At 30.2% G+C, this 27123-nt stretch overlaps 2 protein-coding genes, 1 non-coding gene and 1 pseudogene across 6 annotated transcripts; 2 read left to right on the forward strand and 2 right to left on the reverse strand.

Moving 5' to 3' along the window:
• Positions 1 to 401: 401 nt before the first annotated feature.
• LOC112802099 (uncharacterized) lies at positions 402 to 3334 on the forward strand. 4 transcript variants are annotated; one of them, XR_003202188.2, is made up of 7 exons: positions 402 to 806; positions 1116 to 1251; positions 1371 to 1460; positions 2178 to 2311; positions 2546 to 2690; positions 2831 to 2977; positions 3077 to 3334. XR_003202188.2 is itself a non-coding variant. In XM_072236548.1 (4 exons), exons 1-3 carry the CDS (start codon positions 603 to 605, stop codon positions 1448 to 1450), a joined length of 420 nt encoding a protein of 139 aa, XP_072092649.1. In that variant the 5' UTR covers positions 402 to 602; the 3' UTR covers positions 1451 to 1460; positions 2178 to 2539. The 4 variants fall into 4 exon arrangements, 1 of the variants encoding a protein (XP_072092649.1); XR_011881698.1 differs by having other exon boundaries at positions 2913 to 2977; XR_011881697.1 differs by having other exon boundaries at positions 2183 to 2311.
• A 5552-nt stretch (positions 3335 to 8886) lies between these two features.
• On the reverse strand, positions 8887 to 9450 carry LOC112799782 (BON1-associated protein 2-like). The gene has a single exon (XM_025841808.3). The coding sequence runs from the start codon at positions 9448 to 9450 to the stop codon at positions 8887 to 8889; it is 564 nt and encodes a 187-aa protein (XP_025697593.1).
• A 10039-nt stretch (positions 9451 to 19489) lies between these two features.
• On the forward strand, positions 19490 to 19560 carry TRNAG-GCC (transfer RNA glycine (anticodon GCC)). The gene has a single exon. It is a non-coding gene; the product is annotated as a tRNA-Gly (tRNA).
• Positions 19561 to 24872: 5312 nt separating this feature from the next.
• On the reverse strand, positions 24873 to 25355 carry LOC112803809 (BON1-associated protein 2-like; annotated as a pseudogene).
• Positions 25356 to 27123: the final 1768 nt, after the last annotated feature.

The raw sequence follows: 27123 nt of genomic DNA on the forward strand, positions 1-27123 counted from the left end.
CCATGCATGGCAATGGTTAGGGTTTTGTTTTCTGCTGAAATTAGGGAAAATGTTCTCTCTCAATTCTATATAAGGGAGATAAGGGATTGAAGCCCTTTACAGAGGCCACGTTGAAATTTCGTTTGCCACATCACCAAGCTTCGTTAAACGGAGAAGGGTTCTCCTCACGGATGGGCAGATTTGTAGCGTTTTTAACTTTTTTAAAGGTATGATTATCGTAATCAAATATTAAGATTATTTATGTCAGCGTTTTACAAATTCGAGAACATAATTGGTAATTAACTCTATTATTAAATATAAAAAACTACCTTTAATAAAAAAATTTTAGTGGTCATTATACTGTGGCTGGTATTATTTTTATTAAAATATTTTTTTATAACAAGAACAACAAAACCCACGGACATCTACCTCACCCCCTTTCTTTTACTCTCTGAGAAGTCTAACCCTAAACCCAGGCACCGTCATCATTCTTCATTGCCGAACTTTTCTCCTCCAGTAGACGGTGCTGTCGCCACCGGCGGGGACAGACCGTGGTGCCGTTGCACTCTTCTCATCACGGAACTCTTCTTAGCTCTCATCATTCCTCTTTTCGTCGCCGTTGCATGAAGAAAGCGTTGACCCCGTGGCGTTGCCGTCGCAAAGGTTGCTTGGTCGGCCGTCGTGTCTTTGAGATCTCTCTCTCTCCCCAAGGTCAATATGCTTCTTCGAGCTCTCTGTCGCTCTCTGTTCGAGATCACTTCCCTTCTTCCATTGCCGTCACTTCCGATTCCTCCGTCTCCTTCACTTGCCTTCCTCCTTTGCCGTCGGTAAGCACTGCTGCTTCAATTTAATTTTGCTTGTTTTGTACTTTTGTTAATAATACGAGTTGCTAGGTTTTTTTCTTTCTGTTTGAGTTTGTTAATTTTTGCTTATTCTAAGATACTGAATTTCTGAAATAATGGTTAAATTGAATGATTCTTCGCCGTCGAATGTTCCTTTCTTTTTTCTCTTCTAAATTTAGGTGGCAGTAAATTTTCCTCTATGTTATCATCACACAGGTTAAGGAGATTCTTGTTCTTCTTGTTGTTCTACATTATTAGAAGTTGTTTTCAAAATGCTTGGCTATGTGAATGCAGATGGGGTCAAGGTTCAAGAAGTTAGTGGCGTCAGAGAATGTGAGAGAATCATTGTCTAAATGGCAGAGAAGAGTGAAGGACAAACAGAGTTCCCATCAAGCACTGGTTTCTGAAACATCTCCATCATCAGATTCTGGTATCAACAATGCAATGCACAAATAGAGCATACTGTCAACAATTATTTAAAACTACTAGGGGCATGTAGTGCTATAGATTAATAAGTAATAACTGCTGCTTTTTCTTTTAAACATGTAGATCAATGCTGCAGAGTTTGTTTGTCCATTTTGGTTTTTTGCTGGGGCAAAGACATTGATACAGAAAATTATGGATCTTAATCATAAAACAGTGAGTACGTTGGTGTATTTATTTTCAACTTAGATTTATTAATTGACTCAGTTACAAGCTATATGCGTTATGCTATGTATGAATTGAAATTCACATGGATTTCGGTTCTTCTACCATTTAGTCAATGCTATTTTGAGCAAAATCTTGATCAAAATGCCATTACTTTGAATCTATTTATTTCTTAAGATAGTTTTATACTTTCATTAGGATTTGCTCCTATAGAAATTTTAAGCCTGATTGGTGATAGATTCTTAGAAATTTCATATATCATTTAATATAATTATGATAAATGCAGTAGATGAAAATTTTTTCCCCTCAATGCTTGAATCTTTCACCACTATTTGACAGGCGTCATTTATTGTATCCAAGCATATTCTTTCCTCAAATTCATGGTTCCTTTTTGGGCCTTTTGTTGATTATGTGTTTTTCAAGGTTTTCAGACTATAAATATGAATTTGTTCGATTCTCAGCATTAATGTGTGGATCTTGCTGGTAACTGATCATCCTGCAAGTCCCTTTTATGTGCTCTTTTTGTGCAGGGGCTGTGTCTGTGCCCTTACTTTGGTATTCAGATCATTGTGGTTCTTTTTATCTGACTCTCATTTTTGTCCTGTCTTTTAGTAAAACAATAGGACTGATTAGTTATCAAAAATTCAATTAGTCTTTAATGATTTCAACATTCTTAGTTTATATTTATTTTTACTTTCTGGTATTTAGTGCAGAGTTGGTTTTGGAAAAGAACATTGAATACAATGATCTAGTAAAGTCAATTAAAGATGGAAACTCTCCAAATGATGACGAAGAAAGCAAAGGCCATCCAAATAAATAAGAGGATGCTGCATCCAATGATGGTTAGTGTATCAAGCCCATGCATTTTCTTATTGATATTAGAGACTGTCCCATCTTGTGTATAATACTGCCTTGATATTGATATTTTTACCGAGTATTAACCTACTGATAGACTACTTGCAGAAGCTATGCATTTGTCCTGATTTTTCATGTCTGTTATTGCTGTACTCCTTTGATTGTTTCTGCACCAAATGCATGTATGCAATATTTGTTCGTTAACTGATTTTTTGATTCAGGACCTAAATCGAATAAAGAAGATTGTGGAGACCCCAATGATCCTTGTGTGAGACTAAAGCATGACTGTGTAGGAATTTTGGCTGGGTTTAGGGTCAAAGATCCATCTCGTCATGTTGTTATTGGGGCCAACACACATCTTTATTGGTATGAAGCGGCATGCTTTGCTTTTATTTTTCTTGTCTAGTTCTTTTACTTTTCAATGCTTTTTGTGTAGCTCTAGTTATATGAACACATGGTTGCTCTAGTAGTGGAATTCATTAATGATACTGAGTTATTGTCCCAAGGATCCTGAATGGACTGATGTCAAGCTTGCACAAGCTAAATATCTTCTTTCTTGATTATCACAATTCAAAACTCTGGTATCAGATCAATATGAATGCACGCCTGAAGTCATTGTGGTTGGTGACTTTAATTCTACACCAGGAGATATGGTATGGTAACTAGTGGCTTATTTGAAAAGAACTATAATATATACACAATTTTTCATATATAATCTCTTATTTTGATCTCATTAATTCCCTTCATAACAGGATTATGATCATTATGCTTTTTCATGTGGGTAGCCATGATGAATTAAGATGTGAACCCCATACATTCAACTTGCACAAGTGGAAGGAAATATCACAACTGAGTCCTTGAAATACTAGTGAATTTACTAATGAATGTATATAGTTACACAAGCTTATAGGCTTATAGTATTTTTTGTTAGTTTAGATTTGTAACATAATTTATTATTTTTAAAAAAACTTTGTGTATCAATATTGTGTTTAATGAAATATCTTATTTCGTAGTAATTAATTTCAATATATTTATATTATGCATAATAATAATAATAATAATAATAATAATAATAATAATAATAATAATAATAATTATTGTTGTTGTAAAAAATAATTGAGATTCTAGAAAAAAAATAGTTCGTTACTTCTAAGAAAATGCATATAATATAATTAAAAAAAGTTTTGAGATTTTAGCGGCTATAATAATGACAATTAAAAGTAAATAACATTATAATTTTAGAATTATTTTTAGTGGCCATATAAATTGCCGGTAAAATAGGTTTTGGCGGCAATAGTAATGGCCGCTAAAAATAAATAACATTGCAATTTTAGAATTATTTTTTGTGGCCATATAAATTGCCAAGAAAATGGCTGCTAAAGTTATATATTTTTTGCGGCCATTAAAAAGGTCTTTACCGACAAAGGTTATAATTGCCGCTAAAACCTTTTAGTGACGAAGTATAAGACGGCTAATGTTTAATTACCGGTATACGTATTAGCGGCTATTTTTATTGCCGCTAAAAGCAAAATAAATGGCTACTAAAAGTGATTTTTCTTGTAGTGTACCATCAATCTTGTTTTGTGCGATCCATACATAAATCTAAGAAAGACATGATGGCTATGATTCAACTAAAAAAAATATTTAAATGTTATGAGTAATAATAGGCCATAATTATTGATACAATTATTGAAGTGGTGTGGCATTGGAGAAGAAGAAGAAGAGCATATAGGAATAGGAGTGGGGTTAGAGCTTATACGTATGTAGGTGCATTGTTGGACCCATCACTTTTGTAGCAATATTAGGGTTCTTTTAATTTGTACTCTACTTTAGTCTTTTAATTTACTCTATTTTGTTGAGAACCCAAGTCCTGACCCAAAGCCAATAATAATAGTTTGCGGCTCTAAAAGGGTATTCTTTCTTTCTTCCACCAAAGAAAATTACAAATTATTAGAGATAGATCATATTCCAAAATTATATGTATTTTATATTGTTAAACAATAAACCAAATTTAAATATAGCTTGCGATTCCAATACATTTTCCCCATAACCCAGATCCTACAGATTACAAAAATAAAAGTAAAAAGAAAACATATCAGGTTATTATAACTATTAATTTATCGTCCTATAATAATAGATTAATAATACACATTCAAAACCTTGGTGAACAACAAGTCCAATTATGCTATGCACAATACACCCTAGAGACCTACAGATTATGTACATATATAGAGGTAAGGGTAAATTAAAATCTTTTGAATTTTTATTTCAGCATCAATATATATTATTATCTACTAAAGGTTAAAGCTTAGAACAGACTTAAAATGAACTAGTGCATAGGGAGGGAAAAAAGGAACAAGATTAAAGTGAAATTTGCAGCTTATGATTTTGGTTTGAATAAATATTTTGGTGTGGTTTTAGAAAAAAATTGAAAGTAAATAAAATTTGTTATCATCATCATTACACATGTATATACTAATAATTTGAAAATCAAAAGTAACATATAACAATTATTACAATGTTAAAAAATCATATAATGCTATATAGAGATGGAATTGAAAAAAAATAAAAATAAGATGAAGCATAACTTGAAGTTTGCATTGATTTGTTATTAGCTTAAAAGTCATAAGGCGTAGGATCCTTTACTTTATTCATAAAAAAAGAAAAAAAACAAAAACAAAAAATGAAAGTCACAAACATTATATTTAGCACCAAATTAGTGTTAACCTCGAAGTTTTAAAGAAGAGCACTTTCCGTAGCTATTATTTTCTTAACTATTATTAATGTCAAGAAAATATGATTACATGCGAAGAAAGAGGACAAAATTATAGGAGTATTATGATTTATGATGCAGGGACACTCTAATACAGATACGGGACACATCGATACGTAAATTTTAAAATCTTATAAGACACAAGGACACGCATATATATAAAATATAAAATATTTTTTAGACAAATTGTAATAATATTTGATATTTTATTAATATTAAAATATAAATTAATTTTTTAATTTTTTTAATATCTTATTTTTGTTATATCAAATATTTAAAATATTTTTTATTTTAATAAATAATAATATATACTATATCTAAATTTATTTTAAGAATATATATTAAGAATAATACTGGGCACGATGATACGTGATGGTATTTAGGTGTGTCTAAGCGTGTTCGGAGAAGAATTTTTTATTTTTATTAAGATACGGTTGGACACAACAAATATGTGTGTCGGATGAATATTGGTGAGTGTCGTATTCGAAATGTGTCCGACACGCGAACACCACAACTCAATAAAGTATCCGTGTTTCGTAGATTATGATCTTACATTGATATTGATTTGATGTAAAATGATGTATGTGCATTTTTCTTAGCATTACATATAAATTTTTAAGAATAGAGCAGAAAAGACTAATTATATTAATATTGATTTGTTGTCAAATAATGTAGAAAAATGTTCATAAGAGTCTTGGTTTTAGTTGGCTTGAAAAAAGTCAGCTGAAACTCTTGCCATGTGACATAATATATAATGTGATTGGTGGTCTAATCTTTCACATTTCACTGCAAAATGTAAATATGTGACGTAATATTATATATGTTCCCCTTCTACTACCAAACAAGAATCATTAAGTCCGAGTATGTAAATAAACCAGTTTTTTGACAAATATTTATAATTTCGATATTTTTAATTTGGAACGCATTTTGTAATAATTTATTGAAATAAATGCACTAATACATTATTTTTGTAAAATTCTAGACTCATTATAAAGAGAACTAAACATATTTTATATGAGGGTAAATATCTTTTTATAGATGTATTTTGATGGATTATATATGTAGCATAATTGATGTATAAACTATATATACTTTTATTACAAATTAGTTTTTACTCCTTTTCTTTATACAATTAAAAAAGAGTTAAAGAACGATTTTAGTTTCTAAAATATAGGTCGAAAATTTTTTTTCGTTCTTAATATTTTTTTATACAAAATCATTCTTAAGGTTTAATACCAAATTTTAAAATCGTTACTTTTTATTTAAATATTAAATTTTGGACTAAATTACTCATAATAAATATATTATAAAATAAAAAAAATTAAGAAAAAGAGAGTGTTTTTATTTCAGCAAAGGGAGATGGAAAGAAGAAGAAGAGGGAAGAGAAAAAGAAGTTGTCCATGATCCATCTCTATCTCTACTTCCGCCGCCACTTCCATACGATTTTGGTCACTAAGGTAAGGATGATTTTAAAATTAAGTTAAATCTTAGGGATGATTTAGTATACAAAAAAGGTTAAAAACGAAAAAATTTTTTTACCTATACCTTAAGAATCAAAATAGTACTTAACCCATTAAAATATTTATGGTATATAAGTTTTTAAAATTGACATGGTTTATAAGCAAATAAAATTTAAAAAGTAGATAAATATTTCGTAAACAATGAAATCATACACTCCTTTAGTCCAATGGCTCCAAATACCTTTGTCTTAGTAATTTTCTCAATAAGACTTCCAAATCAAATTAATTATGAGGCTATTCTTAAAAAAAATTACCATTTAGGTACTTTGTTTTTATTGACAAAAGGTCAAATTAAAGTGTTGAACAATTTCAAAATGTCAAATATATATAAAGTTTAATTCAATGTTCTGATAGTGTAAAACATTTTATATAATCGTCTAATTAATTTATTTATTTGGATGACTATTTACATAGTCAATATAAAAAATAGATATTTTTATTGACATAACGATATATAATTGAATACACGTATAAAATTATTTTATACGACAGTGTATCAAAATTAAATTTATTTTTAGATAGGATATTTGAAAACTTTTTTTTTCTCTGGCTTTAGATTTCTTTCAACACTCTCTCTCCGGAATAATGGAGTTAGTATTATTCAGTGTAACTGATAGGGTGATAAATTAGTTTCAGTTATTCTGTTTTAACAGAATCTGTTATATATGTTGCTTCTTTTGGATAACTGCTATATCTGGTATAAATAATAGCTAGTGTGTATGCTATGGATTCATTCAATCAATTCTCGCATTGTTCATTCACCGAGATACATAACTCACACTCTTTCTTCCTCGTCACCTTCTCTTCAAACTCTATCATGAAAATATTTCATTTCTATGATTTTAGATTGTTTTTTTTTTTTGAAAACGTTCATCTCTTTGGTGTTGATCTTTTACTTCTATATCTACTTTGTATGCACGTACTCTCTTTAATCAACTATATATGTTAGGTATATATCAATATTATTAGTTATCAAAAACCATTCATTAACTAATATAAAATACACATTAAAAATATGTTAAATAATATATATTATAAGTAAATATATAATAATTAATTTTAGTGGACATATTTTTTATCTTTAATATATATATATATAGAATATTTTATCTTTAATTTAAAAAAAATAAATGTACACACATGAGCCATATTTTTTAATTTTTCTCTTTAATCCTATAGTAGTGCCATAACTACAACATGAATGAGTGTATGTATAATTTTGTTAATAAAATATTTAGAGAATTGGAACGGATCAATTATCAACGATTTCGCAATTAAAAGGGTAGCTAGTTAGGTAGAGTTAACTAGTTGAAAAAGTATAATCCTTGTTATTAAAAAAAAATACGACTTCTCACTATTTTAATTTTTCGAATTTTAAAACTAAAAATACAAAAAATTAACTTAAATTAGCTTATGTTATAGTTGGTTTCTTAGACTTTTTCGCTTACCAAAATCTTGGCAGCAAATCAAATTCGCGGATCCGTGTAGCGGCGGTTCTAAACCGCGAAAATCCCTTGTGAAATGGCCGCAATTGTTTATTTTCCTTGTGAACTTCCGAACCGTAACTAGCAACCGACTTTCAACTAAAAGTATTGTTATTCACTTTGACCATATAACTTGCCAAACACGTAATAACTCCGTTTAAATTAAGATGATAATTTTATTTACTAATATATAATATAATAATTAATAAGAATGTGAACATTGTACTTTTGAGTTTTGCTTTTTCATTCTTTTCTTTTCTTCTTTAGCATGGAATGTCGTTATGTATTTTATGTACAATTTTAATCTATACGTAAGTGTTTTTCAAGTAAGAATTCCTTATAAAGTAATACGAAAAAACTAAGTAGTGAAGCAAGCTAATTACGATTTATAGAAAATTCTATGTGAGCTTAAATAATAAATATATCTCATTACAAGAGATATGCATAAAATTAAAAATAATGCTACAAAAATAATAATAATTTATATCTAAATTTACAAATATTTTAAACATATATAATTTATATTTATATTTATTAAAATTTTAGAATAATATAATTTATATCTATATTTTTTAAAATTTGTATATATAAATTTATAAAATTTATTTATTAAGAATAATTTAGTATTTATGCTATGGTAGCCAAATAATAATAAAAAATATAAAAAATTGTTGCCTCAGAACATTTTTTTAAAGAGCAATTAATTAAGTGAATCCTTGATCTGGAAAAACAAAAAATGAATAAACTTAAAACAACAACAAAAAAGAGAGCAATAATATAGATCTTCAAATAATATTGGGGTTCCACCATAAAGGAACACCAAGAACAACTTCATTGTAGTTCTTATTATTCTTCTTCATGTGATCCTCAACCAAACCCTTCACCGGCGGCTCCACTTCTTCTTCCACGGCGGCCGTGATCTTCGCAGTCGTTACGGAAAAATGAATAACTCCATTTCTCCGTCCATCCCAGTCCCTCAACCTATAACTCAACACATTATTGTCGACGTCGCTGTCGCTACCGAACCCTGAACCACCCAACAATAATATATCCGAAATAGCAATCCTTGCCATCCCAACCGGTCTAGCACTACTTGCTCTTGAATTCTTGCATTGAACCTCAAATGTAATGGACCTTGCATGCATTGGAATCTCAAGCAATAACTTCTCGTTCCATGAAATCAAACTTGAGGTATGATTATTGTTGATGATAATGTCAGTGTTTTTGGCTGATTTTGTTGTGCAAGATTTGAGTGACTCAGCTCGAACGACGACGTATGATTCCTCCTTCACATGAACGTTTTCACCGGAAATAACAGTAATCTCTATAGTTCGTGAGCTTAGCCCCATGATGCTGATGCTAATTAGATATGTGTGTGTGGTGTTAGTTTAGATTGTTTTCGTTGTTGTGATGAGGGAGATTAATAACGGGGGTGAAGGTTGATGCTCTTATAAGGATGTCAAGGGGTAGAAAAATTTGTTGGAAGGGAACACGAAGAAGAGAAAGAAATAGCGAAAGAAGTTGACGAGTTCTTTCGTGAAATATATATATATATATATATATATATATATATATATATATATATGCGTTGACTTTTTGACTTTTGACCTCAGCTTACTTACACTTACACCATTAGTTCATTATACGTACAGTACTTATTATTAAGACAAAATTTTACTTCTCTCTTTTACGAAAGATTAAAATGGCATTTTTCTTTTTTTTATTTATAAGACGTATATTTTTTTTATAATTTTTTAAAATTTTTTAATTTAATTTAAATTTTTTGTGTTAATTATTTTTATATATTATTATTAATTTTTTGATTAATATATATTATTTTAATATTAAAAAAATCTTAATAATATTATTTTTTAATATTAATATATATTAATTATTATACATTTATAAGATTTTTTTATTTAATATTAAAATAATATATATTAATATTAAAAAATTAATAATAAAATATAAAAAAATTATTAACAAAAATTTTGATAAAATAATAATTTAATAATTACAAAATTATTAAAAACTAATTTAATTATTAAATTTTTTAAAAAATATTTTGGTAAAAATAAAATTTAATTAATAAAAAATAATTTATTAAATAGTAATTTGATAAGAAAAATTTAATAATAAAAAATAAAATTTTTGTTAAAAGTATTTTTTAAAAAATAATTTTTTTAAAATAGATAAAGTTAAAATTAATTAATACAAAAAAATTTAAAATAGGTTAAAAAGGAGGTTTTTTAAAAGTTATAAGTTAGAAAAATGTACATTTTATAAATAGAGAGGAGATATGTGTTATTTTAACATCTCGTAAAAAATGAGAATAAATTTTTTCTATTATTAAATATTAATTAACTTAATATTATATAACTAATAAAATTTATTATTTTTAATTATCAGTATTTAAATTTCAAATTTTAAATTATAATAATATAAAAGTAAAATATAAATTAAATAATATCTAATATTAGTAAAAAAAATATTAATTCTGACGCGTCATTAGTGATAGGAATATACCGAGTGAAGAGTGTGTGCGCGCCTTTGGAGACAAGTTTACCTGTGTATCTACTACTACTACTGCATCTTCATTAGATTATTCATGTCATCACTTCACTACATTTAAAAAGACAAAACATTATTATTTTTAATTGAGTAAATGCTCTTTCCGGTTCCTAACCTGATGGATTTTCCACCTCCTAAGAAATCTAAAAATTCAAATCGGTCTAGATCTACTTTGATATATGTACGTTTCAGTCTCTGTAACCGGTTTCGAGCAGGTCACTTGCTGATGTATCAGTAACTTGTCCACGTGAGTTTCTCTCCTTCATAATTGAGACAAATCGCCCCTGGACCTTTGTTGAAACATTGCGTTTCATAAAGAGCGTTATTTCATAAAACACATTCCTCTCCCTCATCATATACATTTGCCTTTAATTCTGAAAACATTTCTCCTTCCCTCCAAAAGAGCGTTACGTTGAGGACGTGCGAGCGTGTTGCACCACTGTGTGGGAAGACATTGACTGCATTTGGCATGTTTCTTTGAAAAGGCAAGGAATGCTTCGTTCTCTTCGACTTACTTTATCTTTTACTACAGTCAAGTTGAGGAGTGTGTCAGATAGTGGGAGTGAAATTAGCTTTGATAACTCAGTTCTCCTCTGCATGGTGATTAGGTGGATGGGGTGAAGCACTAGCTTTGTTTGATGAGTTAGGGTTGTTGCGAAACTATAATAGTGATGTTAACTTTGAAAGTTTTTACCTTTGTGTTTACTGATGAGTTAAGAATTCTTAACTGATAGACATTATAGTCTATTTATTCTTGATTAACTTTGAAGTTTAGCTCTGTTACTGAGTTGTGGTTTGAATTTTTACAGATGTCTGTGTTTGTTGTCCCTGTTTTTCACCATGGTGGGAGATTAAAGAAAAATTCAAATGGAGTGTTATGGTATGTAGATGGAAAGATTGAGAAATTTTCACCCATGGATGTTGATTTTGTCAACAAGAAGGACTTGGAAGAACTCTTCAAGGGATTAGGTTATTCAGAATACAAAGAAATTTACTGGTTTGATCCAGCGGCAAGAAACTTGGAGTTTGGGCTTCATATCCTTAAGGGTGACTAGAATATTAATGACATGTGTGAAGCCACCCTAATTTGTCCAGATAAAAATGAGTTCTACATCTACTTTGAGCACCCAGTAAGTCAACCAATGGCAGTCGAACCAGAGCCAGAACCAGAGGAAAAGCCCGTTGTGTTCTCGGATGACGGATACGAGAGTGCTGAGGATGAGGCCTACAAGCCTCCTCCTCCTGGTTATGAGACTGATAGTAGTGATATTGAATCACCAAAAAGACATGGAAAAAAACAAAGAAAAAAGCATCGGTGTCTCTATCAATCAAGAAAAAAGTGTCACCTAAGAAAAATGGTAAGAAATCGTCAAAGAGGTATACCGGAAGGAGGAGGAAGAGACATGTGCTATATGGTGAATCTAGTAAAGGAAATCGAACTGAGACACCTCCGAGTGGGTTGGGTTCTGTCCAAGGGCCAGTAGAAACAGATATGGGAGGACCAGTAAAAGATGAATTAGGTGGTCCAGTAGACATACCATAGTTCTTAACTTTTTTTTTAAACACAAAAGATGCAGTTTTGGAGCCCATATGTGATTTACTATTGTTTTACTAGGTTTCAGGAACTGATCAAACTGTTCCAATGAATCAGGCCACAACTCAGGCTCCAAAGACTCAGCCCCCTTCTGCAGCTCTAAAGTTTAGGCCCAAACAGAGTGTCAGAAAGCCCCCAGGTCCTCCAGTGCAGCCCAACACACCTGCTCACAATTTACAAGCCCAACCAGAAGAACAAGGCTTACAAAGAACCTCTCTTAAAATATCCAATGAAACTCTGGCAGCAGCTAGTACTGGGACCTCATCAAGACTATTCAAGTTCATTCCAACTCCAGGAATGAAGCCTCCACAAAAAAAATAGTGAAAGAACTTGCTATATGGATATTATGTTGTTTAGGGAATGTGGAACTTTAGTTATTTTGGTTAAGTTTGATATTATAATTAGGTTTTGATTTGAAGTTTACATAATACTCAGGGTTGATTTAGAGATACTATCAATTTTTTTGGTATTTGTTTTAGTATCAAGTTGAAAAAACACACATGGTCTTGTGAGTGAAACTCTGGAGCTGTTCATATTTTGGAGTAAACTTTTTGTGGAACACTCATGCTTTGGTTTGTGAATCAATGAATCGCTTTATATATTAGTTTCAACTTTTATGAGTACAATTCCAAATATGTCACATATTTGAATATTTATATTGTTATCTTCATAGATATGTGTTTCACAATTACATAATAATACAATATGATAATATCTCAATACACTATTTTAACTTCTACTAACTACATGAAATAACATAAATTAAGTATAACTAAATTAGAGTAAATAACCATAACATGAGTTGTTGTCTTCAAACAAGTCATGAATTTCAACCATAATACATTAAGTAGTTGTCTTCTATTTACATAACTTTGCACACTAAATCAAAATCACATTTTTCTCTATGAATCCACTGCAAATTGATGAAATTATAAGTGTAACTGCAATTCCAATTAAAAAAGTGGTTAAGGTTCTGCATTTAGTGTTGCCTCCAAATGTTTTTTCAATTTTCTGCTTCGCCATCATTACTTCCAGTGCCTCCAATATTTCCTCCATCATGGTCAAGCTTTCAACCACTCCATTCTGATTGACATCAGCTTTATGTAAATATGACTCAACATATTCATCAAGTCAAGCAAATTATTTGCAATGTAGAGCTGCGATCTGCAACAAATAACAGTCCATTGTAATGACAACAAATTTTGAAACAAAGCTAAAATTGCAAAATGATTACCTTAAAATAAGAGTAACAAAAAAAAGCCTGTTCGAATTTCCTGCAGTGCTAGATTGAAACAGTATTGCATATGTGCCACAATGACATCTGGGTGCTACAAATCTTTTCTTGCCTTGGTTTGCCTTTTTCCCTATACTCCCAGTGGAATCCAGAGTCGGACTCCAACACAAATTCTTCCCAGCTTCACTGTTTTCCTCCACGGTTCTTGAAGAAGAGTCTCTGACTTTCATAGCCATATTCTTCTTTAGGAGAAAAGCCCTTATCTTCACTCTACACACAATGAAGAATAAAGAAAAAATCCTAAATAACTATGAACACCCAGGAGATAGTTGCTCTTTATGAAACACAACGTTTCAACAAAGGTCCAGGGGGCAATTTGTCTCAATTATGAAGGAGAGAAATCCACGTGGACAAATTACTGACACATCAGCAAGTGACCTGCTTGGAACCAGTTGCAGGGATTGGAACGTACATATATTAAAGTAGATAGGGACCGATTTGGGTTTTTAGATTTCTTAGGGGGTGGAAAGTCCATCAGACAAATGGTTAGGGACCGAAAATGGCCTTTACTCTTTTTAGTTCTTTTTCTTCTTCTTCTTCTTCTTCTCAGAAATTCAGATAAAAGGACAAAACATTATTATTTTAATTTTTATTTAAACATTTAAAAGTAGTGTCTATGTGACTGCAAACAAATTTAAGGAGAAATTACTTAAATAAAATAACTTTTTAATATTATTTATTTATAATTTTTTAAAAGATGTATTTTTTTAATTTTGTTTTAATTTTATATAATTTGTTAAAAGCACCAGAGGATTCAAAATTTATACGTAAACTATGAGATCTTATTACGATTTTACATACAAATTGAAATAGAATATATATAAACTGCTATAATATTTTACACATTATAAAATTATTACTAGAAGAAATAATTTTATAATATGATATTAAGCTTTTTATGATATAAAGATTTAGAGTTTAGTTAGCATCAAGAAAAAAAATCAATACTAGACAAATTGTTGGAAAATATAGCATAAGTTCATTGTACTAGTTAGTAGTAGATCCTATACAATATAGTTAGAAGTTGTTACGGATGATTAGTCTAACTGGCTAGATGATTAAGTTAATTCATTGATATAGTTAGTTCTAAACCATTCTGCAAGTTCTCAATTTCTAAACTTGGAACTCATCTTCTTATTCTCTTTTTCCTCTTCAATTTACCAGCTGGTTCTAAGTTTTTATATAGTGCAGTGGGTGTTTTTTCCACTTGTTCTCTTTCATCTTCTCCGATTCACCCACACGACAGCGTTGATGAGAGTGCTTTGCTTCGGTTCCATTGAAGTGTCGACTCCGATTACGAGTTTACACGGATTGAAGGGAGGTGCTCATTTTTGTTGAGTCTCAAGGGGATTAGCGTCTTTGTCCTATTTTCAATTTCTCTTGCACACGATTCTTAGTTCGTGGAACTTGCTTTCACAACATTTTGTCTGATTTTAACTGCTTTGCTGAAAGAATGGTTGATCCACACGCTCCTTGCTCCGATTTGGAAAATCCTAGATTCTCCACCGCTGAATCTTGGAATTTCATGCTGATGATGCATCACTTTTTGACTATGCAATCTCAATTTTCTCCTTCCATCAGATCCAACTCCAATCTCAATTAGGATCCTTCTAGTCAATTTTTTTTCATGCGAGCGAAAATCCTGGTATCTCACTCACTTCCATTCCCCTGAACAATCACAAATTATCATTCTTAGTCTCGTTCTGTGACAATCTCTCTGAAGACGAAGAACAAATTTCTATTTGTGAATGGTTCTCTTCCCAAACCTAATAAAACTGACTCTACTTTTGAGGCTTGGGAATGCACAAAATAAAAAATGGATACCAGAATGCATTTTTTTCTTAATCTATGTAAACTGAGACAGGGGTACCGCGGTTTATGAATACACGTAATCCGCTATAGGGGTGTCGCGGATTACGTGCAACTAAAAATGAGCATAAACCGCGACAGGGGTGTTGCGGTTTACGTGTTGGCATAGAATGTGCATAAACTACGAGAGGGGTGTAGCGGTTTATGCATTAGTAAACAATTTATATAAAGATAAAACAAAGTGTGTGGTTAATAAAAAAACATATGCTACATACACCTAATTCAATGGAAATAAACTAAGTACAAACACATATAATAGAAAAGTACATGGTAAATCCGACATACATAGGTATCATCAATGAAACCATAAAATAGTAAGCTACGGCTCCTGCCTGTCCTCATCCTCGTCGTCAGAGTCATGTCCAAATGCACCCAAGAGATGCGACCATGTACCACATTGGGCGGTCCGTCTCACTCTGGCGGGCCTCTGGCGCTGCTGTGCTGGAGGATCAACCGGCATGCCCACGCCATATGCAGATGCAGGTGTCCCTCCCATGCCCAACGAACTGTCATACGGACTGCCATCAGGCTCATTCAGTTCTACATGTAGCTGGGGGTGGAATCCATGAGGGTTAGACATCTGCGGCTGGTACCGCTGTATATCATCCATATCTGGGTGGTACCCATGCGCAACGTCCATCCGGAGCTGGGTCTCAAGCACCTGATTCTGTGCAGTCTGCTACTGAAAATGGGAGGGTCGTCATCCCGGATGAGATCTGCAAAGTCAGAATAGAATTGTGAACTCCCAACCTCGTGGTCCATATCCATCGTGAAAGTAGACCCGCTAGGTCATCATACATCTGGCTATGGATGTCATGGTATATTTGGGAGCTCGAAACATGTGTAAGAGGAACCTCCTGGGTCTCTGCCCCTGCATGCCCAGCGGGTCTATCACCAGGACCAGTAGAGTGCCCCCTGCTAAACCACCCCAACGCTGAGGACGGCCACGCCGGACAGGGTGATCAGCATGTCCGACTCCGTCTTCACTGGATCTATCATCCTGAATCATGTCATCCAGTCATCGCCACTCTCGGTATGTAGCCCTGGTACCCACGCGTCGCCGCCGCTCCACGCACCTGTTGTCTGGCACGTCTGGCACCCTAGAAGGAGCCTGTGACGACCCTCTCTGAACAAAATCCTGGGAGATCTCCTCAGCCCTAGGATCGGCAATCAAGGAATCTGGCGATAGAAACCTAAGAGCCACTCTGTACCACCATCGCAAAAAGTCTGCGGACGCCCCGGGATCAAGCATTCGGGGGATACTTAGGACAGCATCAAACCTGTTCTTCCAACTAAGGTTCCATACCTGGTGGTAGCTCGGGAACTATCTCTCCCCACCCCTCCCATCCTTGGCATGGAGCCAATCAATATTCGAGGCTGGCTCAGGCTCGTGCTGAACGCCACCCAGCTGTGGCAGCACCCTATCCACCTGGTGCCACTCAATGACGGCGAAGTATATCAAGCAAGTACATGCACGCCATAACCGACTGTGCTCCTCTGTGCATATATGCGTACGGTCTCCTCCGTAGCATCATCTGGCAGCACCCTAAACCTCTCATGAAAGCAGGTGAAGTGGACTGTATACTGCTTCACCTTATTCTATGGTGGAAGCTCGCCAAACAGTTCCTCAAACTACTCCCACGCCGGTTTTTCTTCTTCCATAAACTTCTCAAAATCAGTAAGGCACTCGGATACCGGTAAACCATCCATGGGCAGCCCAAATTGGTATACTACATCCTGCAGTGTGATAGTGCACTCTCCAAAGGGCATATGAAAGGTATGCGTCTCAGGACGCCACCTCTCAATGAAAGCACTAACTAAGGACTCATCCAACCAAAATCACCTGGCGTTGAGCCTTGTCAGGTGGTACAAATCGGCCCTTTCCAGATATGGAACGATCTTGTCATACAGAGGCATGTTCTGCTGCCTCCGGACACTATATATACACCTAGTCGCCTGGAGCATGTCACAGAATAAACCAAACATATAAAAAACCCAACAGTAATAATTTATAGTCATCAACCACATAACTACAATTTTAAAGTTTAAACTGATAACATACACTTCCTATTTTCTAATCACAAAATTCAATGAAAGATATAAACGATTAAAATAATAATTTAAATACTACATTTTATGATTTAAAATAATAATTTAAATCTAAATTTAAATAAATTAACTAACAATTACGAAACTAAAAATAACCAAAACACCGAAAAATACGAAAAATATTATACAACATACATTAACTAAAAATAACCAAACTAACCTCTTTGTTTATGCTCCCAACAATGTTCGCAATGCCGTTTAGCCTGTATAGACTGCGTGCCTCCGCCATGGTCCCGGCTCCGATCTCAACTCAACTTAACCACTTCTCTCTCTTTTCCTTTTTCTAGAAAACCACTACTTCTCTCTCTAGAAATCTTTCTCTTCCAACACAAGTGTAATCCGCGAGACCCCTTCAGCATATTTATACTAATGCATAAACCGCTACACCCCTCTCACAGTTTATGCACATTCTACGCCAACATGTAAACCGCGACACCCCGTCGCGGTTTATGCTCATTTTTAGTTGCACGTAATCTGCGACACCCAATAGCGGATTACGTGTATTCGTAAATTGCGGGACCCCCTATCGCGATTTACATAGATTAGGAGAAAAATGCATTCTGGTATTCATTTTCCATTTTGTGCATTCTGATAAAATTAGTTTTCATATTATTTAATATGATAAATTACCCAAAAATTGATTACACTTGAACTTTTACTATTTAAAATATAATATCTTTAAAATACTATTTTCGTTGAACTAAATTAAAAATTTAATTAATTTACAAATTAATATTTTTTTATAAATATAGTTTAATAAAAGATGAAGATTAATATATAATTATTTTTATGTGATGTTAATAGTTAAAAATTATTAGATGATAATTTAGCTAGGTAAATATTAAATTATCTAAACATAAATACTTTTTTCAGCTCATGACTTTTTACCCAAAAAATGACACACACGAAGATTAAGGTGTGTGTCGTTTTTCAGATAAAAAGTCAGGAAAAAAAAGAGTATTTATCTATTATCTAAAAATTTTTAAATATCAATTTTACATAAAAATAATTGCATTTAAATTTTCACTTTAACAAAAATGTATTTGATTTGAATGGATAATTTTGCCCTTTGTATTCCTTTATTACCACTGCTACGACGACCATTAATTATAAGACGGTTGCTATTAATTGTTGATAAGAGAGAAAATAGGTTAGAGTTCACCCTTAATAAGTTAGATTTATAATAAATAATTCTAAAACTTAATTTGATTTAAAATTTGTTAGGAATTTTGATAATTTAAAAAAATACAAAATAAATAAATACAATTAAATAAAATTAAAGATATTAAATATATAAAAAAATGAAGATATATACATGTAGTTAAAGAAATAAGTAAAATAGTAAATAAAAGACTTTAAATAAAATAAAAGATACAAGATCAAGTATTTGTTATTATACTTTTTAGTACAATAAAATTATATATTTATTGGTTTAAAATGGTGAAAATGGACCTTCTCAATGGTTAAAAAAATTGAGAATGTAAAGTGTGATCTTTAATTTTTTATTGTTTTTTTATATTTATTTTTAGTTTTATTTATAAAATTAATGGTGACATTTTATTTTTTTTAATTGTTAAAAAAATATTGAGAGGATATATTTTTCAAAATGGCCTATCAAACTATTTTCATAAGCTTGAATTTGACATATTAAAAATTTTGAACTTTTAAAATTATTTGGATCTCAAACTATTTTTTGTGGGCCAAACACAAACTTCTCCCAAATTATTTTTAAACCGTTCTCTTTTATATTAATATATCTAAAGAATAAAAATATATTTTTTAAATTTTTAACGCATTAAATCATTTCGATTCTAATTAAATCATCTAAAAAAAGTTGCAGCTGCACTCCTAAATTCACAAGAGATTGTGTGTATATGTTTGTGGGATAAGAGAAGTGGTAAGAAAGTTGTCCTTATGGAAATTAAAAACCGATTAACCAAATTTCATCTAAGCACCAGTGGTCTAGTGGTAGAATAGTACCCTGCCACGGTACAGACCCGGGTTCAATTCCCGGCTGGTGCAATGTGTGTTGAGATCAGTGATGTAATCCAAACTTTGTGTTGGATAGGGTCCTTCACGTTCTGATCCTAATGGATGAACTCAAGTGCCGTCTGAGCTCTTGTCTGTTGTCTTTCTTACTATTTTGAAAAGGTTCTCCACACATGTTGTTTAAATGAATATTTTCTCTAAATATTTTATTACATGATGAATTTCTCGGAATAATACAAGTTCGCTTGCAATACATTTGGTTGTAACTACCTCTAACTTACTAATTCTTCAAGAGTACTATATTTATATATATAAGTAATTATCCACATTCGAGAGACAAATCTACCAACAAGCACCTGCGTGCGTTATTTCATGTACCAAATAATTTCGTTGTGATTACCATGAATCGTGAATTAAATAAATATTTTTCCTCTTTGGAAACTCAAAGGTGAATTTTGATAAATTAACATTTTTCACATTGGAATTCAAATGCACTATATACATGTACTAGTATTTGGCATGAGATTGATGAGTCAAAGACCTAACGCATAACATATTTGAACAACGAGACATAGCTAGATAATTAAAGTTTTGAAAATTATTCTCATCTCATGGGATATATTTTAAAATAATTTAATTTATATACTTTTTTTTCTACCAGAACAATCTCAAACCAAGGATGACAATAGTTTTTTATGGGACAGAGACTCCTCTCTCATCCCTATTCCTATCTTATTTTTGTCATAGATTCTTGTTTACTTTTTTTTTTTAATTGCGATGGAGACAGAGATATTAAATTTTAAAAAATTAATGCATTTATAAAAGATTCTTGTTTACTTTTTTTTTTAATTGCAATGGAGACAGAGATATTAAATTTTAAAAAATTAATACAGTTATAAAAGATGGTTATAATAACATCTAAAATAATACAATTCAATCAAATATATCAAATTAAGTATAATTCAAACACAAATTTAACATAAATAATATACACACAAAAAATTTTAACATACAAATTAAAATAAAATGAAATAAAAAAGTTTCCAACAAACTAATATAACAATTCTTAGTTTAGGATTTAAGATTTATTACATAACATTATATATATTAGATTATTCAAATAAATTTTTCTTTGCGGAAATTTTACGAAATTCCTGTGAGACAAATACTTCAATTCCCACTTTTTGTGTTCATTTATTCCTGAGGCGGATTTTCGTCTTCGTGAGGATTTTGCAAGTCTGAACTAATTTTCCTATTGCGGATAATTTTTATGAGTATCTGTAGGTGTGAATCCTTTTGCAATTCCTACTCATCTAATTTTTAGACAAAATTTTAGTTCTAATAAAAGATAAGAAAACAAAATAACGAATGCTAATTATGTTTTCATAATCTCATTACAATACTTTTTGTCCGATAGAATAAATGTTAGATAGGGGGTTGCTCACTAAACCAAAAGTTATAACTGTTACATACAATTCCGTATCTCTAATTAGGCTTATGACATTCTCTTGGCTCAAATTCACTCTTGGGGCATATTTGGGTTATAAAATTTCAACCCAAATCATATTTTGTTAAATTCGACTAGAATCTAACCAACTTGAGTTGATCGAGAAATCAGTTTACTCGTCCATTTTAAATAATTATTGGAAATTTTTTAAATTTTATTTTGTGTATACAGTAACCATTAGTCAGTGACAGACTTTTAAATAAAACTTAAAACCGTAATGAATTAATTCTTAATATGTTGAATTGGAGGATAGTGTGAACAACTAAAAAAATCTGCTAGAATCTAGTATAAATCACTTCCAAATTTATATATATGCACTATAAATATAAGATAGAATATCTGCTCTAATTTATGCTATTTTTCCATAATTTTTATACCTTCTAGACAATCATTCACGTAATCGTCGAAATCCCTTATAAATACCATCAGCCACTTTCTATTATTTAACTCAAAAATTGTGACTGATTAAAAGTTTTCATTCCCTCAAAAATGAACAAAAATAATTACTGTTGAACAATAATGTCTATCGATAATCTGAATACATACAACTCCTTTGACAAAATTAATCTAGTCGGCATTATTATAAAAACATCATATAGTTTTCAAGTGACTTCGAGACTCTAAGTACACTTTTAGAAATGCAAGGTGTATGTTGGCCATTGCCAAAAGGAACCAATAATAATAATAATAATAATAATAATAATATATAATCATCCTAAAGTGGTAACTAAAAACTACCTAAGAGTGCCTAATTAACATTACGTCCTCTGCTTAATTAGTTATTGTGGCCAAAGTAGCCATGCATGGTAGTTGCCAAGATATATGATCTCAATAATGTATTCTTACGTGACATACAGTGCAAGATAAGTTCCACCTCAGACATGATAAAGAATGTATGTCTTAGGAATTACTTGATAACAAAAAAAAAAAAAAATTAATAGAAAAATAGTTAGAACTTGTCTATTTAATATGCATTAATTGTTATAATTTTATTAGCTCTAAATCTAATGTATTATTATTATTATTATTATTATTATTATTATTATTATTATTATTATTATTATTATTATTATTATTATTATTATGCGCATGCCGTTTAACATTTTTTTATGAATGACACTTTTTTGTTATAAAGAAAAAAGTGTAATGTGAATTAGTCTGTAGTGATATATTTGAAAATTAAAGTGTTAATAAAATAATATATACAAAATGTTATTAATTTAAAAACCTTTTAAAGATGTTAATAATTCATATAATAAGAAATTATATGGGTATGACTTGGTAGGTCATCCCTCTCGATCTCTTAATTAAGAGGTGGAAATTTAAATTTCATCTTAAACGTAAGTTTTCTGTTGTGTGTAGTCAGTTACTTGCTTTCAAGTGGATGACTTTTGATATATATATATAAAAAAAAAAAGAGAGAAAGTACTATCTTTTGAAAAAATCATATAATAACACTAAAGGTGCCCAGGGATTTAGCAAAAGCTTTATTTAGGAATTTGCACTATTTTAAACCAGCACAAAAGGAATATCAACGTTTAAGTGGCCTCCGTTCTTCAAGACTTAGAGATCCATTAGAATTTGTGACAGTTTTCAGCGATTATTGAGATAATCGTCGCTATATCAAAATATCATATATTTAAAAGTCGTTATAATATATCAATTTTAAATTTTGTCGTTATTTTACAACAACTTTAAACCGTCTCTACTTAAATTATAAAATTTTTAGTTTTTTTTTTTTTAATCGTGGTTTGTAAACTTGCTATTTGAAAACATAATTTTTTTTTAAAATTTAAGATTTAGATTTAGGATTTATAATCGCCATTAAATTTCATTTACAATTATTACAAAAATATTGTATTTTATAGCATAACTCTCTAATCGCCATTATTTTTTTTTAAACATTCTAGGTATTTTTTCGTTACTTTTTAGTGGTATGTTATTTAATTTTAAAAACATTATTTTTTTCTCTAGTGCGGTGTATAAATTAACTATATGTTATATTAAAAGTATATACAGTATGTTATTATTAAAATTCATGATCAATTATTATTATATTACATTATTGTAGGGAGCAAACCCCTCCTTTGAAGTAAAATTATGTATATATATACAAATCATCATAGCTGGATGAAATAATAATTAGAATGGACTTTTATATTTATTAATTTGTGTACGTCTGCAACTCTGCATCATGCTGAGAAGGAGAAAGAAGACATACACTACCTTCATCTAGCTAGATATATAACTATACATTGTCTTTATCATTATGGCGTGTTAACCACTGCTTGAAATTTATTTGGATACCATTAAATTATTAAAAAAATTTGTAATTTTTTATTTTTAGGTATATTTAACAAAATTTTAATAGTATAAATAAAAATATAAAAAAATAAAAAATATTTTTTAAAAATTATAATTATATTATTTTTAAAAAATTTATTAAAAAAAGTTATAACATAATAATTAAATAAAAAGTATTTTTATGTTATTATATCTAAATATATTATTATATAAAAAATGTTTTTACATAAGATATATATTCAAACATTATTTTTTTTTAAATAAAGATAACTTGAATTTTTTTTTCATAAAAACTCACCCCAAACAAACTCTTAATTATATAAGATAAATTAATTCAAAAGAGACATATTAATAAAAATAGAAGAACATACAGTATTAACGCTATGTATATATTTTTAGTTAATAATATGTTTTATATTATTTTTTATTAAAAAGATTATTACATACAACATACGAAACTAATAATAAAAGAGAAAATGGATTATATATACGAACTCTCTTATTAATAGTGTTGTTACAATGTCCTTATTCAATTTTAAATTATAAGTTTTGGTATATCATTTTATATTCTTGTTGTTTATTATATATCTTTTTCTCAACGAAATTCAGAAGGAGAATGCACACCAAACGCTAGTGTCTTTTTTATATGGAGGAATGCAAAAGAAAGAGTTAACTAAAAATTATTTTACTTATTTTAAATTTTAAACTCTTAATTTTATATCCTACATTATGAATTTTAAAGTTGATTAATATTGTTTAACTAAATATAAATTCTTTTTTTAAACGATTCCTATAATATTTTCTAGTCAATTAGGCATAAAAATAATCAATCTTAGCTTCTCAAGCATAGTAATTTTTTAATGAGAAAGTCTCGAAACTAACACTTTTATTAAAATTTAGTCAATATTTAATTATTAAAGTCAGTATTTAACCATTAAAAAAAGAGTGTATAATTCTACATTATTAAATGTAATCTCACATTATTAAAAATAATAATAATAACTAATTAATAGTTACAAATTACAAAATATACTAATTTTTAACACTACTATTTTTTATATTAAACATTATTTGACATCAAAACTTTTTAATAATTACTACGTGTATTTTTTTATTTTATTAATCAAAAAATAATTTAAATTCATAATCAATTAATAACAATTATATTTATATAAAAATATTATAAATATTTAGTCTATAAACAGTATTATCAAAAAATAAATATTTATGTCACATCTTATAAAAAAGTACATATTATTGTGAAGAGAAAAACTGATAAAAGAGAACGAAAATTACATTCTCTTTTATCAAGTGGAATGCATCATTTTGTTTTTGTTAATTTTTTATCAAATGAAGTTAAATGCTTTTCTTGTTTTTTCACCCAAGACCTCTTCCGATCATAGTAGATTGGTCTTATAATTAAGAAAACATATATATTTCATTTGATGAAAAAATAAAGGTGAAGAGTTGAAAATCGTTAGATAATAATTTAATTAAATTTATTAAATTATTTATCGATTTTTAAATATCAATTTTATATAAAGTGAGTTTTTACTGGAATTCCAGTTACAACTGTATTAGAGCTATTTCCGGCCGGCGGCGGCACCCCATTCACCAATGAAACCACCGACATTTTGACTCTAACCGAAAAATTGATAACCCCATTTCTCTTAACCTTTCTATCCCATAACTTATAGCTTAAAAATTGCACTTGATTTTGAGGGACATAGCCTCCTACTATATCCGAAATTGGTATCTTTAAAATTTTAACACTATTGATTCCCATCATTACTTTGTAATTCACCTCCAAAATTATGAAACTTGCATGCAATATCACGTCCATTATAACCTTCTCATTTCATGTCGAATAGCTTCCGCCGTCAACGTCCATTCTAGTTGTCCTCACGGCACTGTTTGCGTCGGTTTTAAGCGTCACAAATGCGTTTTTCTTTATAGATTTTTCGTTCACTCTAAGATCCTCTGCTGATAAGATAGTAATCTCTAAACTTCTTGACATATTTATTATATAAATGTTACACAATGTATTATATGGGGACAAGTAATATAATTAAAAATTTATGGACTTAATTGGATATATATAGAAGAATATTAATTTGGCTAAAGAATAATACAAATAATGAGAGAAAGGAGAAGGGGAAGAGAATGTTTTATATGCAATTTTAAGTTGTAAGGTTTTGTGAGGAAATATGAGAGAAAGAAGAGAGAAAGAAAGAGGTTGTTTCTGAGGAAGGAAACAAACGAGGAACGTTTCTTTGATGTGCCGTTAGAAATAGAATACGCTGTGCGTGTGGTTTTCTCAAACGTTGTGGACCAAAGAACTTGTTTGACATTTTCAAGTGTGATAGGCATTAGGCAACAACGACGCTAAAAAAAACTGTGCAACATGTATGCCAGATTAATGGCGCAATCCGTAGAGTAAAATTTGAAAAAAGTTTTGTTAGGTAGACATAAATAATATGAACAAAGAATTTTAGAATTATCTTAATAAAATAAAAAAATTTGAATCTATGATCTCTTAATTGAGTATAAAGAAACTATACCATTTGAGTTATAACTCATTATTAATAACATTCGATATATCTTCACATTGTTTAATATTTTTATTATTTATTTATATTTTTCTTTTTGAAAAAATGTTATATGAAAAAATATTTAGTCACTAAATTAATTTTTATGTATATGTATATATATATAAATATATATATAACTGATTTAGTGATTATTTTTTATATATATGTAATAAGGCTGGAGTGAATTAGCCAACAATACAAACTATAATAATTTGATGACCTTCTCGATAATTCTCTACAGACAAAAAGTTAAAATAAAACTTAGTATATAAATACAATTGTGTTATGAGTATAGAAAAAATTATTATAAATTTGATTATTTTATTAAAATAAATTTAATTATATTGATGATGGATTGATAGATTATTTAACTGAAATAATATGTATAAATATATAATTGTTTATTCGGTAATTGATTTTTAGTCTTTACGGAAAATTTTTATATAAATAATATTAATTAGTGAAATGATGTGTTAGAATTCTTTTTTGAGTTAGGAAGAAAAATTTTAAATTGAAGTAAGTTTAATATTATATAATTCATTAATTTTTTCATTTTAGCATTCTCAAGAATTGCAATGTGTTATGAATATAAGGATTAGAGTCTGAGAGAATGAGAGAGAGAGAGTAAAAGAGAGAGATAGTGGGTAGAAAACATTGAGAGGGGTAGGTTTAGAGGTCAGGTCAAGGATCCTAGAGTTTGAAATCGAGAAGAGTATCGTCGATTGGAGGATGAGTCGTTCACGATCTTCTTGGATAATCTCCCGGAAGACATTTCGAAGAAAGAATTGTTTCAATTGTTCAGTTGGACTGGCCTTATAAATGATATATACCTACCATGAAAACGGAAAGCGGATAGAATATACATGTTTGCGTTCATACGGTACACTACAAAGGGAGGGGCGTTGAAGGTTGTAACAGAAATGAATCGTATGAAGTTGAGAGATAAGGTGATGTTTGTTGGCGAAGCTAAATACAGGCAATCATCGGGTGCGAAGGTCAAGACGGATATACAGCCAGCAGGTGGTAATCGAAAGGGAATGAGTCGTCAGCCACAACAAGAAAGAGAGGTTGTCTAGATAACCATGACTAGCGGTCCTAAAGATGTCAACAGAGATAAAAAGGTCGAAGATCCACATGAAAACGGGTGGACGAAGAAATTGGAAGTGGCTGTGGCGAAGGAGAACTTGGGCTGGC

Source organism: Arachis hypogaea, chromosome 5, assembly GCF_003086295.3.
Source record: "Arachis hypogaea cultivar Tifrunner chromosome 5, arahy.Tifrunner.gnm2.J5K5, whole genome shotgun sequence".
Taxonomy (NCBI): Eukaryota; Viridiplantae; Streptophyta; class Magnoliopsida; order Fabales; family Fabaceae; genus Arachis; species Arachis hypogaea.